The sequence below is a fragment of the Neopelma chrysocephalum genome, unplaced genomic scaffold, assembly GCF_003984885.1.
Source record: "Neopelma chrysocephalum unplaced genomic scaffold, ASM398488v2 Primary Assembly neopelma1_63, whole genome shotgun sequence".
Classification (NCBI taxonomy): Eukaryota; Metazoa; Chordata; class Aves; order Passeriformes; family Pipridae; genus Neopelma; species Neopelma chrysocephalum.
Genome location: NW_020897720.1, coordinates 11072396 through 11092004, shown reverse-complemented (window position 1 = coordinate 11092004; position 19609 = coordinate 11072396). Strand labels below are relative to the sequence as shown.

Below are 19609 nucleotides of genomic sequence, written 5' to 3'. Positions count from 1 at the left end.
ATCTCAGTCCAGAGTCTCCCACTGGCCGAGCTCTCACCGAGGTCAGTGTGACGTTAAGATCTGGGATGGACACAAGGCATGGTACCCAAGTGTTCTCCTTCTTGCTGATGAGGAGGGTCTCTGGCTTGTTGATAAATGGCTGTTCAAAATCTGAAGGAGAGATACAAGAACAACAACTAAACAGAGGCAAGAAAAAACTGGGAAAAGAAATCAATCAGCAGAAAAGGAGGCTTTCTGACTTTCTTTAGCACAGCATGAGCTTGCCAGGGGGAGTGGTGTGGAGCTGGATGGCCCCATCTGCCACATGCGACAGTCAGAGGAGACACCTGGAGCTTGGGAATGCAAAGGGAGTCAGGCGGCTCCTCCGCACCAAACACAGCACCGGTGCAGTGGCATTTGTGTGACGTTTGGGCAGTGCTGGAAGTGACCTCCCCTTTCCTGGCCCCCTCAAGGTCTCTGCCTGGGTCTGACCCTTTGTGAAGCCAGTGTGCTGTGTCCTGGGCTCAGGGCCTGCCCAGCTGGTGAGCGTGGCCCCGCGGCAGGGGCGGTGCGGGGCTGTGCCGCCCTGGTGCAGCGCGACCTTCCAGGGTGAGGAAGTGATCCCCAGCGGAATGGTATGCAGATGTCATCCTGCAGCCAGATAAACAGATGAGCTGAGCTTTCCAGGGCTGCCACCCCACTGCCGCCCAACTGCTGCAGGCACAAATATTGACAGGAAGAGCAAAACCACCCAAAAATAATCTCTGAAATGACTTAGCAAGGCCGGGGATGTTACGCTACACTCAACAGGGAATGAGCGTGTCGAGTGACTAAAGGGAATGAAGGCAGAATTGGAAGAGACAAAGAATTGTGAGGTGTCCTCTGGCAAAGCTTCCATGATGGACAATTTATTCTGTAGAATCAGCCCCTGCCTGCCCTTTCTCACAGGGACTTATGCCTCACGGGATGGTGTCTCCCAGGTGTGGTGTTGCCAGTCATGTGTCTGTAAATGTCCACCCAGCACACGATCATGATTGGCTTTGTTCATAGAAATTGTCCCCTGGGTGAAGGCAACTCTGTAAGGAGACATGGGTCTGCCTCAGGGACCTGCTAGGGATTTTATGGCTTCTGATATGCTGGAATCAGACCAAATGATCCCAGTGGCCTTTATCTTTTTAAAGACTACATTTAGTCTTTATTCACCTGGGTTTCAGCTAAACCATTGATTTCAAGGGACTGTAGCATGAGGACATCAGTTGTCCAACTCAAGAATTTTTCCCTCTGCTATCCAGCCCCTAAAGATGCTGATCTAAAAGGACAAGTCAAAGATGGGGGTCATGTAGCTCAAATCACATTGGGTCCAACCCAATCCAACACAGTGCTCCCACTGTTAATTGCAGAAGGGAATACTTTAATTTTTGACCTATAAAGCTGTTGCTTCAGTGCTAGTCATGCTACAAAGACCTATATGAATCTGTATGAATCTCTTTTTTCTACAGCTTAGGTGAAAGAAACCACGCTCAGAAAACTGTATTGGTCAGCTCTTACGAAAACATGGATTGCCCAGAGAGTTCTTATCTGTGTTTCCTGCGGTCTTGTGCTGCCACAGGATTGCTGAAATCACAGATTTGTTTCCCAGTGTGAACATGTTCCTCATTCCTCTCCTGAGCCCTGGGCATGTGAGAGGGAGGAGGTGCACAAATGCCAGAGGTGAGAGACTATGAGGTCCCCTTCAAGCTCAGATGGCAGCCAAGAACTAACTGATTTACTGGGCTGGTCCTGCTGCCAATGAGCTTGTGATTCATGCACTAACTCCCCTTTCTGACCACATCACAAATTTCCTTAAGACTGTCTTAATGGGTCGAATGGGAATAATTTAGCATCTTCTTCATTAATATATGCTAAGCTTTATGGGACGTGGGCTGTACATATCCTATCCTACCCTTATGAAGCATTCTGTATGTCTACAGTGCTATCTGTAGTTGTAATAACATACACACCTAACCAGACACATGGGAAGGAGAGATATGTGTGGAGAGTTCATTTAAGAACTGAGCTGCAGGTAAAATACAAAAGAACCCACTTTTCCAGCCAAGCACAGATATTTTGTTCCCGGCAATTCCACCAAGCTCTTAACATGAGAAATGAGGTTGATGGATAAAGCTGTGGTCTGATCATGCTGTCTCCAAACATCCCTGACACTTACATCAGCCCTTCCAAGCTCTCCAGGGACAGTTTCACATTGCAGCCCAGTTCAGCAGGAACAGGCAGGGCTTTATCTGGACGTTCTGCAATGGCTGTGGTTACTGTATGCCTGGGTTTTCCTGACATGTCCCTTCTCCTGCCTGAAAGCCTGTCCTGTCTGGAAAGGCGGATTCTGAGGTTTCCTATATGCTTGATAACCATAACAGGGGACAGTCTGATTGGAAGCAGTATGAACATGTGCTGTGTAGCCCTGTGCACAGCAATGCTGCGGGGTGTTGGCAGGATCTGTTGCACACATGCTGTCCGCAGGCACTGTGGGTCCCACGGGCCCTGACAACCTGGGATTTATTGCCCCTAAGCTGCACCATGTGCACACTCGCTGCTCTCTGGTAAGTAGGAGAGACACTACTGAGCTGCAGAGAGGCTGGAGGTGGGAGAAGGTGGATCAGGGGGAAAAGTGGCGTTTGCTGGATCACAAAGAAAATCAGGTTCTTGCCAAAGCACTCAAAAGCACGAAAGTATGTTAGGCTGTACACATTTTCAGTGTGTGTAAGAAGCTCTCTGCCTCTATCCTATTAAAACATCCTAGAAGGTTTGAACACCCCTGTCCAACTCACAGATGCCTGAGATCCAGGGAGGCTCTGTCCTGTTTTAGGGTGGGCAGCAGAGCCCACGGGGAGAGGAGGCAATTGCCCAAACAGACCTCAATTCCTCTCCAGCAGCTGTCCAGCTTTTCTGATTTGCCCCTGCATTTTTCTCTGCATAGTTGCAGAGGCAAATTTGGCTTTGCCCTGGGACTTCTGAAAAATGCATCTTATATGTCATGACCTGCCTGGCTCATGACAACTGCACCAACTAATAAATGGGGGTGGAAAGAGAAATAGCTCAGCCAACTGTTTCCAGGGGACAGGGCTCATTTATCTTGCTTTGAGCAGGGGGGGGAGACAGCGGAGGGGGAACCCCTGGGGCATGGAGAGGATGAGTATTGGCCCTGCAGATACTTGCTGAGCTGGGGTTCCAACCTCAAACCTGGTGAACATCCCTCCTCCTCCAAAATACATCTCATAATCCTGCCTGTGCCGGCAGCCCCTGCGCAGTATGGAGAGGAGCCAGTGTGGAGAGGAGTGGATCTGCCACTGTGGAGTGGCTCGAGCCATCAGGCCTGGGAACAGGAGGATGCAGGGTGTGTTTGTACCACTCATCCTCTCTCTCCCTCAGTCTCAGCTTCATGGAATGCTATCATCCATAGCCACCAGTATCTTGGGGTGTTCCCAGCTGCCCAGAAGATAACTCCTGTGCTTTTTTTAGTGGTGAAACATCTCTGAGACCAGGCTCTCACTGCTTAAATTCCTGCATTCCAGCCTGGCTGGAGCGATGCCCCCAGGATGGGACGAAATTGAATCCCAAGCGCTGCTGCCATGGACGGATATTGGTTCCCTGGAAGTGCAGGGAACCAGCCCTTGGCCCCCTCCCCAAGCCTGCAGCAGCCTGGGAGGCACGTTAAGGCTTTTAATCTTTCGGATATTATGGTGCACTGGCTGCCCCCAGCCCCCCAGCCTGCAGGTGCACATCCCGATGGCTCTTACCTCTCACAAACACGTAGGTGCCCACTGCTGTGGTGCCCTCGATTTTGGCATCAATGTACTTGTAGTAGCAGCGGTAGTAACCCGTGTCGTTCGCCTGCGTCTCCGTCAGCACCAGGACTTTGCAGTACGGCCTCGCGCCGGTCCCCTCACAGTCCTCCTCTCGGATCGCCCGGCCGCTGCTGGGGGCTGCTGAGGCCACCAACTCCGTCTCCTCCTTCCCAGCAGGGTCCACCTTGCCCCCAGGCCACGACCACTCCAAGGGGTGCTGGCCTCTAGACGTGGGCAAAGAGGAGCATTAGCTTTGGGCCAAGGGCAGTGAACGTGGTGGTGACTCTGCGCTCACCTCCACATGGCCCAGCCAGCCAGACACCACTCTTGGGCTGAGGCATGGAGGAATGACCATCCTCCAAGGGAAAAAACAGGCATGAGGAAATGGCAAGCAGCTTCCCTGATCACTGGGCAAGCAGAGGCTTCTCCCCTTCCCCAGGCCACCTCTCTGGCCATGCTAAGCCGTAAGGTATCAGCCCACTCACAAGCAGACCCCTCTGCCCCATGACACTGTCCTACTGGTACGAACGCCAGGACAGGGAGACACACAGGGCCCTGAGGGAAAGGCTCCATTTATTCTCTATTCCCTCTTGTTATTAAAAGGGTCCAGAGCTATTAGGGAAACACATGGATGTGATGATTTCCCTTGGCTCAGTATAGCTGCTGGCTGGGGCTCATGGTGTGATGAATGGAGTGGGAAGGAGAATGAGGGAAGGAGAGCAGACTGGAAAGAAAATGAGAAAGAGAAAAGCAGGAGGGGAGTCAAGGATAAAAGACAGCACGGGGAAAACCAGGGGAGGCTCAGCTGACTGCCCTCTGGCCAGCTGCCAGCTGTTTCCTTCCCTGCTGTTGTAGGAGGGGGTTCCCTTGCTCTACAGCACCCTGCAGCCCCTCAAAACCACAGCTGGACCAGGGCTGCCACCCCTTCCCACCTCTGCAGAGACACTGCAGACACCTCTCCAAGGGCATGACCACTGAGCCTGTTCACCAGCAGCCCAAAGACAGATAGAAAAGTCCAGGAACACAAGAAACCCTCAGACAGAGTGTGCACGTGTGTATTTATATATAGCCGAGGATCTCCAGAGCTCGCATGTGCACACACGCGCCAGCCTAGCTTGTTATAACTGCACTTGTTTACTACAAACAACACAAGCTTTTATTCCATGCTGGAAGTTTCCTTCTGTGGAATCAGAGTCCCTTTCAGAGGAAGGCCTAGTCCCCCCTTGAAAGTTTGCCAGTATAGCTGGAAGTCACTTAAGTACGTGCAAAAAAAAAGACTGGGAAAAAAGAAGCCATCGTAAGGGACAGCTGTGGGGTAAAAATGGCCTTTTGTCAGCACCGTTGGCTCCATGAGGGGAAACTGGGTTCATCTATTATTCAAGTTGGGAATAGACATGCTGGCACATGCAGCTCCTCTGCCAGGGCTCTGCCAGGGCAGCTCTGAGGGCAGATGCTTTTAAAGCACAGCCAGACCGTGACCATCACCGATAGCTGGATCCAGACAGCAAGGGACAGCGAGGAGGAAGTGAGATAAGGTGCCATTGGAGGGCACAATGGCTCAGATGCAACGAGGACAGGATTTCTGTCCAAGCACAGGGACAAGACCTGCCCCTTTGTGTTTTTCTTCAGCTGCTAATTTATCTTCCTGCAGACTTTGCTCTCTTCCAGCTTGCTGCGGATGAGTTCGGATACAGTGTGCTGCACTCTCCTCGTGTCACCAGGCACAAGGGCTCTGGAGGCAGCAATGAGCCCTTGGGGACAACCTCACAGCCCCTCTGACCCAGCTCAAACTGGTGCATTCACTAAAAATGCCATCAGTGCCTGAGGCAGGGCTGTAAGCACAGCTCCAGCAGCGTGTGTCTGTGAAGCACGGGCAGGCTTCTCCAAAGTACCAGAGTCTCATGAGCACTTCGATAAAAATAAAAATTGAATTTTGAGTTTTTCCCATCGATGCATGCTCAGGGAAAATAATAGTAAAACTGATCACTAAACCAGTAACACCCAGTGGTCTCTGCCATGGCCATTGCTGCTGTGCCCACGGGCCATGGGACTGCTCTCAGCCCAGAGCTAAGATCTTCAGACCCCAACTGTGCAAAGGAGCCCCAAAGCCCTTTGCATTTGCTCAGGCATTTTTGGCACTCCACGTGGAGGAGGGTAATTGTACAAGTCTCCAGTGTTTCCGCTTTCTGTTTGTTTACCCACTGGGATTTTCACACATTATCAGATCTACTTGTTTCATTAACCACCAAGGCTTGCAGTCACCAAGTGACACATATTTATACAAACATGGATGGGCCCGTGCAAACAGACGTGCCAACCAGCCCGTGGGCGGCTCTAACCCAGGCATTCCTTGCATGTGTGCTGCTCAACCCGGTTCAGAGGGGACACAGAGGTGTGGGCATCACTGTGAGTCCAAGTTAGCATCACCGGTGGGTTAAGAGGACCAGAGGAAGGCAGGAATCAGGACAGGTCAGGCTCACATGGATTTATTTCTGTATCTACTCTCTGCATTTGGGGAAAGGTCCAAGCAGCAATTTTGGGTGGTTCCCTCCCTCCTATCTGTCACCTTCAAGGATTTATTCCCAAGTTGTTTTCTTTCAGCTCGGTGATAATGTGCCTCTTGGCGATGGAGCCGGCTGATGCCAGCTGGAAAAAGATGCACTGTAGGCTTCTCCACAGCTGTTTTCCTCAATCTTTTCAGGACAGATGCTCTTCAAGGAAGATGTTGCAATTGGCACCACTTTTCTTCAATCCTCTTTGAAGCTCCCATGTGTGGTATGATGGGCAAAGCTGGCTGTGGCTTTGTGGCTTAGCTGGGATAAGCCAGATCCTCCCTCAGCACCACAAAGGATGTTCACAGCAGTCATACACATGTAGGAAAGTGCAGCAGGTGTTGTGTGTCCCTGGACACTGCTCTGGAGCAGTGCTTGTGGGGCATTGCCTTATCCTGAGGCTCCTTCAGCCCTGCCACAGTGCTCATTTCCTCCACAGGAGCCAAGAGGGCTCTGGGGTCAAATACTTCCTCTGCCACAGATGGGTTTGTGCATCTGTGAGTCAGCTCTGGTAACAGATCACTGGGCAGCAAAGGACAACCTTGCTCTTCTTTTTCTTGGTTTGCTCTCCACCTGAGTGCCCAGCGCCTGCAGGATGGGATGGGATGGGCTGGCACAGTCATGACCCAGTTGAACCCTCCAGAGGTTTCTGCTGTTGCACAGCTGGCTCCTGTGGGCTCTGCTCCAATATTAATGAGCTGGAACAGCACAAGATCTCTGCTTTCCCCTCGCACAGGCTGCTGAGGGCTTGAATGCAGAGATTCATGGTATTCTTTCCTTTCTTCTCAGGATGGGAGCTAATAAAAGCTGCACTGTCTATGTGGGCATCAGCCCCTTCCCTGGCTCTGCCACATGCTTAGATCAAAACATCGCTGGGGCTCTCAGCCAGCACTGGCATGATCTGTATTTTGGGGAATGTTCCTGCACTGGTCCCCTGCTCTGTCTGGGTCTCTCAAGGGTGCATTGTGCTGGGTGACAAGGGAACGTGACTGCATGTGATGCCATTTGCAAAAGCAGAGCCCCAGCATCTGGTGGCTTCTTGCGTATGTGTTGTGCCCTTGGGTCTCTTAAGCTTGCCCAGCTCCAGAGGCATTGCTCATCCCATGGCCTGGCATGGACTCTGGTCACTGACGAGGCTTGGTGGGCTGTGGAGCCGGGGGAGGCTGCAGAGCTGTGGATGTCTGAGATCCAGGCTGCTGTGAGGGAGCCTGAGAGCACAGTTGGCTGCGGGACTCTCACGCTCAGTGGGTGAAGCTCGAAAGGTCTCCAGGGAGTCTCACAGGGGGGTTTTGAGCTCATCTTTCTGCTGAAGCACTGCTTCAAGCAGGCCTGTACTCCTGGCTCCAAGGGCAGCTCAAAGAGCAGCCAGAGGACATTGCTCTCAAGGGAAGACCAGGGTCAAACTGAAGTCACCTCCAACACGATGCTCAGCAGGAAATCCCTGGATCCTGAATTTGATTCTGTACTTTTTTCTGCCCTACCCTGCCCCACCACCCTCTCCTTTGCCTGTTCTCTTGGTGGTCTGCATGTTTTTCCCTTCAGTTCCCATTATCCCAAGCCAGGTCTTCCCAGGGTGGGCCATGGTCCACAGAAGAGGTTGGAGAAGCAGCTGGGTGTAATTAGAGATCCAGGGACCAGGAAGGATTTACTTTTCATTCAAATGAAGTAACAGTGTCCCACAGTCAAAATCCTCTTCTCAAGACAGACAAACACAGGATTGGAGAGCTCAGAGGGAAAAGGGGAACCCTCTGAGCTATGCAGGAGATACTGAGACTTATCTACCTGTGGATGGTGTGAAGGACACTGCGCAGCCCGAAGGAGCACATCTGGGACACCAGGATGGAGAGGTGGGGGGCAGCCAAGGAGCAACATGGGCAGAGGGTTGCAGGGGTTTTAATGTTGTTTGCAGATGGCCTTGCTGTTCTTGGGCTGGGCAGTTCAGTCCTGCACAGCACTGGGAGCCAGGGGTAGGGATCTTCTTGTCTCAGCTGTGTCCATGCCACTGTGCTGTATGGATGCTGTCTAGTGAGCCTGAAAGTTGAGCCTTGGCTCTGCAGCAGCAAACAGGGAGCTTGTTGCCACTTGCAGTGACTCTGTAGCTTGTACGATGCTCCCTGCAAGGGCAGGCCATGCACAGTCTGCACTGGAAATCAGAGCATTTCTTTTCCACTTCAGTGATTTTCCTTTATATTAACAAATACCTAACAAGTGCCCAGGGAAAGGGCAATCCAGGTCCAGGAGGGATACCCCAAAAGAAAGGCTTTCCACTTCATGGTGCTAAGAAGCTGTGTTCATGCTTGACTGCAGAAGACACTTTCTTTTACCACACCTCTAGCTACAGCATGTTCTTTAGCCTTGGCTCAATCTGCAGACAACACAGTCTTGAAACCACTTTCTATGTCCCTCTCTGGGCCACTGCTGAGAAAGGATCTGCCCTGCTTCTAAGCTTATTCAGAACAAGTGCACTGAATCTCCCCTCTTCCAAGGTTTTAACAGAGAATGTCAGTTCCCACATCCATCAGTGGAGAGAACTACCAGGGCAGAGCACTGGAGTCCTCAAATTCCCTCCTTTTCCTCTATGCCCCCCTAGCAGGCTGACCACAGTCCGCCATGGCAGTCCTCCAACTCACATGTTTCCTATAACACACACTGTGGTTCCTCAGGTCACTGGGAGAATGAGCCCACAACAGCTCAGCTTCCCAGACCAGGTGAAATCAGTTCAGTATTGCCATCAACAACCTTTCCTCTGTCCCTCTGCCTTGGCTATGAACTGATTCACAATGGAAAAGCAATACCATCTGTTCCAGGAAAAGTTAAATATGTTTGTGACAAGACATGAACACAACGCCAGCCAAGTGTTTGCAGTAATTGCTCTGTGGTTATATATAACACTGAGGAACACCCATTTGAGGCCCACGCTGAATTTAGAGCCCCATTGGGCCCAGCACTCAGATCCCAAGCATGGATCTGCTTTCAGCTGCTGAAGGGAAACTCCAGGAAAATTGACCTTGGGCAATTCTTCCACTTGTTTGTTTTTTTTTTAACTTTCCTAGATAGGGGGTAGTGCTGAAAACATGTACAGCCAAGTGTCCCAGCATGGATAAATCAGTTCAGGCACATCACTTTCTCAGAGCCAGTCTCAAAACAACCCGAGATTCTCCAGGTCCTCTCACAGGGTTTTGACCTGGTCTGGCCAGGGTTTTTCCTCACCCTGATGTGTACAAGGCAAAGCATTAAATCACAGCTTCCTAGAAAAGCTGGAAGCCTCTCATAGACACCACTAAGTGCAGCCTTGCCTTCTCACATGGGTATTTCTCAACGTCCCCCAAACATGCCACTAGATTTAGAAACCAGAACTCCAATCCTAGCAGCCCCGAGGAGATGAGAATAATCAATGTCAGAGAAAGACAAGGAGAATCAGGGAGGCCAGTTTCCCTGAAGAGCTTACAACAAAGCTATCAGATCATGCAAATGTTTCTCTATCTTCCTTCTGCCTGCAGGACTACAGCAGAGGTTATCACTGCCTCCTCAGAGACTTCTTCTGCTTCTTTTTCAATGAATTAATTAGATGAGTTCACCCTTGGTGAATGTGGAAGATTTCTAGGCAGACATGCTAATCTGCAGGTGTACTGCAGCCAAGGTGTCCCTGGAGGGCTCTCCTTGCCTAGTCCTCCAACACTCACCAGGTAAAAGCAGTCTAGACAGAGCCAGGCTTGCTCGTGCCTTACCTGCAGGTGATGGTCAGCGTGTCCTTGGCGTTGATGACGTGTTCCTCCTCGGTGATGCTGAGAGTAGGGGGGGTCATAGAATAGCTGCTCACCAGATCTGTGGAGGGAAAGGAGAGAGGGGATGATGCAGACACCGACCAGCCTGCACCCACCGCTGTGGGCAGCAGCTCTCCTGGCATCACGAGCCCAGAGAGGGGCAAAGCCTCTTGAAGGAAACATCTCCTCAGGGTCTGTTCCTACAAGATAATTGAATGTTGGCTCAGCAGGACACAAGTGGTTTGTCTGCAGCCCTCCTGACTCCAGTGAGCAGCTCTTCAGCAGCAGCTCTAGGGCCAGGGCCAGACAGCCCCTGGGCTCTGATAGACAGAGTAACACAAAGGGCCAGAAAAAGAATGAAAGACCAGAAAGTGGGAAATCCAAGCATGCCCATTCCTCACCAGGTGAATGAGATTGAGTTTCTTGGACTAAGGCTCGGAAATGATCCCCTCTGCTAACCGGAGGGAGTCTGGCAGGAGATTTTTCCATACACATATGGCTTTCTGTAATCAGGGGGACAAATCAGGGATGCCCAGATACCAGAAATGCAAAACTCTTGCTTTGGCACAGAGATGCTCTCTGGAGCCAGCAGGCATTCACGGAATGCCCTTCTCCTTCGGCACACTCTCAGGTACAGTCACCTGAACAGGACCAAACCTCTGGGGATTGTAGCAGCCCCCTTCCCCGCACCACCAGACAGGCATTCCAGGAGTGAAATTATCCAGGCTCAAGGACAGGCAGTTAAACATTATCATGCTCTTCTTCCACCTGTTTTCAGGGAGAGTCCCACTTTTTGTGTGCTTGCATCTCCGGCATGCCAGACATGCACCCTAAGTGAGCTCCTCATGGACAAAACATCTCGAAGTACCGGTTACCTTCAGAGACTACTGTTGTTTTTCATTAGCACAGTGTTGCTGACTGTCATTACTTCATGATCTTTATCTTAAAACTCCAGCTTCTGGAGATGTGAGATAATTCAAAAGAAAAGTCTCATTGACTTCAAAAACAAGCAAACTAACCAGAAATAGAGGGGGGAAAAAAAGAGTTAAGAAATGTGAAGCTGTGGCTCAGGTGGGTGCTAAATGCTAAGGAAGAAAAGTATGCAGAAATATGTTGCTAGTTTGAATTTCTACAAAAACGTGAGGTTTTTTGCAACTATGTTCTGTGCATGTCTGTTTCCTTCCCTTGTAACATTCAAAGCCAGGTATCAGAGAGATCTGGCCAGGACAGAGAGATCTCAAGGACATAGAGTTTCCACAGGTTTCACAAATAGAAGGAGCCCTGTGTGACACCTCTCCTCCAAAACTGTGACCTGAGGACCACAGGTCTCAGAAGTGCTGTGGTAGAGCCACATGAGCCTCAGGACAGGAAGAAATGGCCTCAAGTTGTGCCAGGGGAGGTTTAGATTGGATATTAGGAAAAGTTTCTGCACTGAAAGGGTGCTCGGGCATTAGAACAGACTGCCCATGGAAGTGGTGGAGTCACCACTCCTGGAAGTGTTCAAAAGACATGTGGATGTGGCACTTGGGGACACGGTCTCGTGGTGAACACAGTGGTGCTGGGTTAACAGCTGGACTTGATGGTCATAGAAGTCTTTTCCGGCCTTAGTGATTCAGTGATTCTAGGAATGCTGCTCTATGGGGAAACCTGCCCCAGGAGACATCAAATGGCCACCAAACACAGGTGTCTGTGGAGTCATGAGGAGCCAGGCTGGTGGAGAAGCCGGGGTGCCCAGGGCCCAGCACCACCAAGGAGAGGCTGCTGAGGGGGACACGGCAGTGGAGGGACGTGCCAAGTGGCACCACCGGCACTGCCAGGCCAGGGCTGCCGGCCCTGTTCTCCCTGATTGTTCTCCACTTCCTTCCCGCCTGCGCACGGCTCCGAGGTGGTGTCCCCGTGGCTGCCCCCATGGCAACGGCGGGGTGCCGGCCATCTCCCCCATCATTCCTGCCTCCTCTTCCCTTGCCCACGTGAGGTGGAGTCAGCCCAGGGGCTGCCCTGACCCACCTCTGCCCGCGTGTGTGTCCTGCTGCCCATGGCCTGTCCTACAGACACGTCTCTCTCAACAACAACAACAACAACAACAACAACAACAACAGCCATCATTTGTCTCTCAACACATGGGTCGGGTTGGGATCACCGTGGTCTTTGGGTCCCCGCGCTTCTCAGCGCCCACAGAGGACACCCCACCTCGCGCCTCCAACCTCCCCCTTTCCCTGCGGAGGGGACGTCAGACGTCACACACAAAAATGTGCCCCCGGGCTGTGAAAATAAATGACCACATTTTTTGTAAAATCCCTTCAAAATGTAACAAGGTTTATTAAAAAAAGGGGGTGGGGAAGGGAATCTGTCCGCTAAGCTGCATTTCCTATTAATGCCGGACACGGTTATCCCAGTGCAAACACCGCTATCCAGATGGTCACAGCCTCCCAGCCCGTTGCCCCAGGGAGCGTCCAGGGGTGCCTGCCACCCCCACGGTGCTCAACCCAAAATGCAGAAGATAATGGCTTGCACGGGGCCGGCTGGGGACAGCAGACCCTCTCATCCTCATGCCCGTGCTCTGTGGCAGAGAGCAGAAAGGTAATCCCCAACCCCCTGGCATGGCCAGCTCCGGGGATGGCTGTGACAGGCGCCAAATTAAGACTCAAAACTGGAGTGGTCCCCTTGCTTGAACTACTAAGTGGTCCAAGGTCGCAGGAGCCTCTTGGCTGATGCTGTGCCCCGCTGCTGGGCCTGGGGGGAGCAGGATGGCGGCAGGAATAACCCCCTGCCTCCCTTCATGTGCCGCCTGGTGACCTGTTAGCAAACAACACCGGGGGGTGGAGGGGAAGAAAGGAAAAGTACGATCTGTGCAGGTTGAGGCTGTGGGATTCCTGCAGATGCATCCTGTCCACGGCCCTCCGTGAGTACAACAGGAAAAGGAACCACTGCTTGCTCCGAAAGCACCGCGGCGCGGGGCTGGGGACGCTCCCGCTGCTGGCAGCCAGTGCTGGGCCAGCACTCACGGCCGTCCAGCCTCCTAACCGCCCCCAGATTGCCGGGAACTTTGGGGACTCCCTGCATCAGGCACTGGCTCATGCTGGGGACCCACTACTCACCCCAATGCCCCACACTAAGGCTGACATCTTGGGATGCCAATGCCCAGAGTCACCCGTGCCATCCAGGACAGGCAAAAGGATACACGGAGCTATTCCCAGCCTGCAAAAGCATCTTCAAAGCCATCAGCTTTTCCCCCACCATATTCTCTATCACGCTTTGTGCTTTACAGATGGACCCACCCCATTGCTGCCCTCGCCCTTTCCCTCCCTGGGGGACCGTGTGCCCTGCCACGACTCTCTCCTGTGCTGAACTTGGTGCTGGGTTTGGCCATTAAATCTCTGCTAACCGACAACACAGATGGTTTGTGTCTCTGGCAAATCCCAGGGTGTGAGGGAGATGTCTCCAGAGCATGGAGTGTCTCTTCTTCTCTCAGTCCCTCCTTCCCCACCTCCAACCCCAGCCATGCTTTATCTCCTCGGCCCTCCAAGCAGATCCCGCTCTCTCCCGCACACCCAACTGCGCCCTTGCACGGGGAGAGCATTAATGTAATTAAAAAGGCATGCGGCAGCCCCGGCAAGCTTTGTTTTTTCAAGATGGTTTCCAAGCAAGCTGGCAGCAGGATATTAAAATAAACAGAGGGGGGATTGATGGGATGCGGCGAGAGGAAGCAGGATCCCACAGCCACTCACACCTTGTCTTTTTCCAGAGAAGCACATTTCCCAGCGGTTTTTGTAGCCTTGATCTTGCAGCACACGGCTCTAAAAGGGGCCAGGCTGCACCGAGGGCCTTCTCCTTATCGCTGGCAGCTCCATCATTTTCAGGCCCCTCTGGCTCTGTCTGCACTTCCATCACTGCTGCTCTCAGCACGGCAGCAGGGCTGCCCACTGCATCCTGCATCCAGGGCTCTCCCTGCCTGGTGGGGAAGCCACACTCACCCTCAAAAGTGCTACCCATCCACCCCAGGGCATCTTGCAGGCTCCAGACCTCATCTCTCCACCCATGGGCATGTTGTGGGAAAACCTTGCATGGGACTTGGTTTTCCCTTGCAATAGCTGCAGACACTGAATCCCTGCAGAAAAGCATCTGAGCCGGAGCCGGCACCGCCGCAGCGAGCGATGGCTTTGGGAACAGGTCAAAGGCTGGGCGTGAGAGAAGGTGCAGGTATAGCATGGCACAGTATGGCACAACACAGCTCCTGCTCTCAGTCTGCTTCCACTCACAGGAAGCCCTGCACCGGATCCTCCCTCTGAGCCCCCCCACACCACCTCAGCCCCTCTCTGCTTCCCCTTCCCTCCCTCTCTGCTGAGTCGGCCCCGCTGACTGATTAACGGGGCGCCTTTCCGGAGAGGGATTTTGTTCACACTCTGTCCTTCTCGCTGACTTCCTTCCCCCGTGCTGGGCTGGATCTCTCTGGCCACAGCCGCTGCATGTCCCCATCTAACCAGCACAGCTCACTCTCCTGCCACCAGACTTACTGCTTTGGGGTTCTGTGAACAGAGCTGCAAGATAACATGCACAAAGCAAAGCTGCTCCAGGTGAGGCTCCAGGTGTGTGGTCCTGCTTGTCTCCTTGCACCCAGCCCAACACACACTGCCCACTCAGTGCTGTACTGGGGCAAAAGACAGGCTGGAAGGGGAAAAAAAGAGCATCCTTTTCCCCAGCAAAGTTTCCCAAACCCTCCTACTGCCCCATCTCTACTTTGCTGTTTTCAGGCAAAAATTCCTAGTCAATGAGCATCTATCCAACAAAGCAAGGCAGGAACATCAGATTTGGACATTTTCTAAAAAAGGGAGATTTGTTTGCACCAGGTACTACATGAGCAAAGCTCTGCTCCTGGACAGTTAACAGTAAAATTCTGGTACCTTGCTGACCAACGGGGACTGAACGACCCTTTCTGATGCAAAAGAGCAGCAGCAGCTGGTACTGGGGTAGAGGATGGAGAACTCTTGCTCTGCTCTTTCTCCAGTCCTCTCCTCCAGCCTTCCTGGCTGGACCTGTCCAAACTGGCAGCATTTGCTGGTGAAATTTTATGTGCCCCACAGGAACTAATCCCAGCACTGCAGGTGCCATCTTCCCCCTCTGCCCCAGTTACTCTTTCCCACCTGCCCTGTGTTGATATAACTCACTGCCCTGGTGCTGGAGGATCCGTGGCTGCCCACAGGCATGTGGGAAGTCCACGTGCCGGAGGCAAAGCCGGGCCAACTTCCCACCTACAGGGCTGAAGTTCCCCCATGGAGCAAATCCTTGTCATGCACAGGGCAAGCATCCAGCTGTGGATTGGAGTAGCAAAGCATGAGTGTCACGTCACACAAGGAGCAGGCAGTTGGCACAGCAGCAGGAGAAATCTGAACACAGGGCCGTCAGCTCCTCCTCTTCCTTCTCATGGTGCTTGCCAGCAGGGAGGAAGGCTTGTTTCACAGAGAGGTGAGATATGGCACAAGGTTGAGAAATAAATGTCAGGCTCCAGCCGACGTAGGGATGAAGCACCAGGTGTCTTCTCTCCAGCCTCACAGTGGGCAGAGTGAACCCCAAACCATGGTGGGACTTGACACCAAAATGGAGCAGCCTGTGCCCAAGGACTGGGAGGGCAGTGTGAGAGCCACCCACACCCACGGTGAGGCTGGGAGGAAAACAGAGATGGAAACAGGCTGAGGTGTAAGCAATGAACAAATGAAAAATGATAACAATAGAAAACTGAAAATCCCCCCCAAACTACGCATATGCACAAGGTCAAAAGAAGCAGGGCCCTTCTTTTATGGGTTCATGAAAGATGTTCTCTGTTCTGCAGTCCAGGGTTGACCATTGCTTCAGACCTGCCCCAGAAGGGGTTAAAGAGAGGGGCTGTGCCCATCAGTGCAGGATCAGCCCCATTGTGCTTGGTGTTGTGCCCCAGCAGCCACACAACTGAACCCACACACCAGGACCTCAGGCCCGGGACAGCACCCTTCCTCTTCCCACGATGGGCAATGCCAACGGCAAGGCAACACTCCTTTGGTCTAGACATTTTCATCCATGGACCTCAAAGCCCTGAAACAACACCAAATCAAAGCGTGGTGGATTTGTGTCCTCACCATTTTGTGAGGACATTCCCAAAGCATCAGCTGTTCCTTTGCTTCAACTAGGACAGGCTGTCCTTTTTCAAGGGACACAAGGGAAAAATAATTGTAGAAACTCAGTCAATACAAACACATCATTACTGGGGCTCTGATCCTTCCTGTCCAACACCAAAAGTATAATGGGACATTATTTTTGCCCCAAAACATTTGTGGGCAAGTTGGTGTGTGGAGGCAGGAGCCCCCTGAGCAGAGACCAACATGATGGCTGAGGAAGAGGCCACCAGAGCACCACCTGAGCTGATGGAAATGCTTTTTTTCTTGGCACCAGATTCAGAGATGCCCCAAGCACCCTGGGTCTGCAGCGACACCAGGTGAGGAGGAACGTCATGTGTCCAAACAGACAGAGCATTTGGGGAGTGAAGAACGAGGGCTTTCCTCCAGCTCAGCATCTGCAACCAGTGGAGACCCAGCCAAAGCATCCCCTGCCCAACAGCCAAGGGGCGAGTAGAATGGGGTGGGCACAGATGTGAGCAGCACATTACACAACAGCGGCCTGGTCACAACACAAGCAGAGGGCACAGCCTGAGCAGCAGCACCACAGGCTGGGTATTCTACTCTGCTTCCCCAGCCCCTGGCACTCCATGGCACCACGGCCACACATCTCATGCCCGCAGGTCCAGCCAAACAGGGCCATGGCCTCAGTCCAACAGGCTGTCTGGCCCCAGTGCACGCACCCCAACGGGTCTGTTTAGCTCCTCATGGCTGATAAACTTTAATTAAGTGGTTCTTTTCTGGCATCTCATAACCACCTGAACTGATGGGGAATGAGGCAGAGAATGTCACAAGCTCTCTGAGCTCCTTCAGCTTTTCGACTTCCAAGCTGGGAGTTCATCAGGGGACAGAAACAGAGAGGTTCAAAAGCAGGAGCCACTTTCTAGAGAGACAGGCTGTCCTGAGGAGCAAAGTTACCCTTGTATTCTTCATTCCTGGTCCCTCGGTGCCTCCAGGCAGGGGTTTATAACAGAGTATTTCACAAGTCAGCTGCCCTGGGCGACAGAGCACGGCTACACCCAATGCCTGACCATGCTCTCACCTGTTTTTAGGACTCTGCTCTGCTCCAGGGACCTGCCACCACGTCATCGCAGAGCATCCCAAGGAGGGGTCAGCGAGCGCCTGTCTGGGAGTGTTTATCTGTCTGCCTTTCTCCCTCGGCAGGAAGCACTATCTCACCATCGCCCTGCTCGCTCCAGCCTGGTTTCCTGCTCCATCCTGCCAGGTTTACCCTGCTTTTTCCTCCTCCCCTCCCCCTGCCCCACGGCTGTCAGGCCATGTTTGCATTTCTGTCTCCTGCCGTCTTTCCTCTCCCTACCCACCCACCCCCCCTCCCGCGCTCGCTCCCTACTCCATCCTCCCCGAGAGGCTCCGTCCTGAGCCAAAGTTAGCCTGTGTCAGGTAGCCACATGTCCGGCCTGGGGCAGCGGGTCAGCCGGGGCCACCCTGCAGACCTCCTCCAGGATCTCTGCTGTCAGCAGCCTCCCCGGGCCCCAGGGGAGCGGCTGTTTGCTGCCCTCGCTCCGGCGAGGGATGCTCGGCACATCAGAGAGCTGGTTTCCCCTCGGTGGCCGCCGGCCCACCCCTTCTGCTATAGGGCCAGGGCTGGCCAGACGCCGCTTTGTTTGGTCCCCCACTCCCTGAATCGCTCCGAGTTTGTTGGCTGCCTGCTCCTGCCCGGAGAATCCTTTTCCTGCCTTTGAGATAGAGGATGCTCGAGCCATCTGTGTGTTTTATTTCCTTGTAGAAACTAACAAGCCAAGGATTGCTTCCTCTCCCTGACATTTCAGAGGGCAGCTCCAGCTCAGCGGGATGCGCAGGGAGGGGAGGGGGAGCCCAGAGCCTTCAGACAGGAACAGGACCTATTCTGTCCACAGGATTCACTCCCTAAGGGGCAGAAATCCCCAGACCTGCCCAATTGCCACGGCTTTGCAGGAGCCCAGGGAGAGCCATCCTGCTTAGCATACACAGCCAGCCCTCTTCCAGTGGCCCCTATTAACTGCATGGCTAAACCCTTGCAAAACTCAATTAAAATTATCCTCCCACATCTTAAGGACTGTCAGGTTGCTTCTCTTCCTCTTTTAATTTACTTCTTTCAAAATCTTGCCCTGCTCACATTCTCTGCCCCCGCAGGATGTGATTAACGGGGTGTAGAGAGAGCAGAGGGATCGAATGGCTTTAGGGGACTGATAACAGCAATTAGCACTGTTCATTACATCCCTAACCTGAAGGGATGCAAAGGATGGTCCACAGCTTGTGTGAAATGAGTGTTGGTCCAAGGCCAGCACCTGGCACACAGGCATTGTCAGCACAAATGGATGGCCAGGATGGGCCAAGGACACCCCCCTATGGGCCCTGGGGGTCTGGGATCTGGGTCTGGGCAAGTGGCTTGGGAAAGGCTTGTACTGATGCTTCCTCAGTTCACCTATCTGGGTTTGCTCAGGAGTTGCATGACCATTGCAGGATTCAGAGGCTAATTCCAGCCCGTGATTATCCACGTGTAACCCCGGCAGCTTTGCTGGGCTGAGGTACCTCTGGCAGCAGTGGATACAAACCCATTTGGCCACTAAGAAACATCAGCTCATCAGTGATGAAGGAAATTTCTATCCACTGCTTCTCATGCCGTACCTGATGGAGTTATGGGGCAGATGACACAAAGTACCTTTTCATGCAATTCAGCTAAACTGTGGATTTTGCCACTGTGGGATACCCCCACAGAGATTCCAAAAGAGAGATAAGGTCCCAGAAGGCAAGTCACTGTCAGTTCTTACACACAGCGATCCAAGGGAGACATCCATGTCCAGGTGTTTCTAAATCACCTATTGCTACAATACAGTGGGTACATTAGGGCAGGATCCCCCTGCCCACAACAGAGCATTGTCTGTCCCTTTTCCTGGAATCCCAGCTGCCCACACTGAGGCTGATGACAGCCCAGGCAGAGCCAGGACCAGTTCCAGGGCCTGGGCAGGGGCTTCCACCCACAGCACCCAGACTTTGCTGCACGGACACAGAGGAAGGGAAAAGCCTGAGAAACAGCAGAGAGGAGACCCTCAGATTCAACACCATCAACCAAGCTCTGTCATGACCCATTCCCTGTGGCTCAGGTGAACTCCTGTCGAAGCAAACTGAGGGTGTGCTGCTGGAGGAAGATGGAGTTCAAGCTGTGTGAGGCCTCAGCATCCAACTCTCGCTGGGAGATGAGGAGGCAGAGGCAGCTGACCGGGAAGTCAGACGGAGCCTGAGGGTCGGCACTGAGCGCAGGGAGAAAAGGGCAGCAGCATTTGGAAGGAAAATAGCAAGTCACAGGTTTGCTTTTTCCTTGATGTGTG

The 19609-nt window shown here is 52.8% G+C and overlaps 1 protein-coding gene across 3 annotated transcripts in view; it reads right to left on the bottom strand.

The window, feature by feature from the left end:
- The window catches only part of FLT4 (fms related tyrosine kinase 4), a 58099-nt gene that overhangs the window by 26219 nt on the left and 12271 nt on the right, over positions 1–19609 (bottom strand). For all 3 annotated transcript variants that reach the window (XM_027682868.1, XM_027682869.1, XM_027682870.1), the window contains exons 2-4: positions 10099–10195; positions 3771–4042; positions 38–150 (exon numbers count right to left, since the gene is read on the bottom strand). In XM_027682868.1, the coding sequence (XP_027538669.1) occupies positions 38–150; positions 3771–4042; positions 10099–10195 (482 nt within the window). The remainder of the gene's footprint in view (positions 1–37; positions 151–3770; positions 4043–10098; positions 10196–19609) is intronic.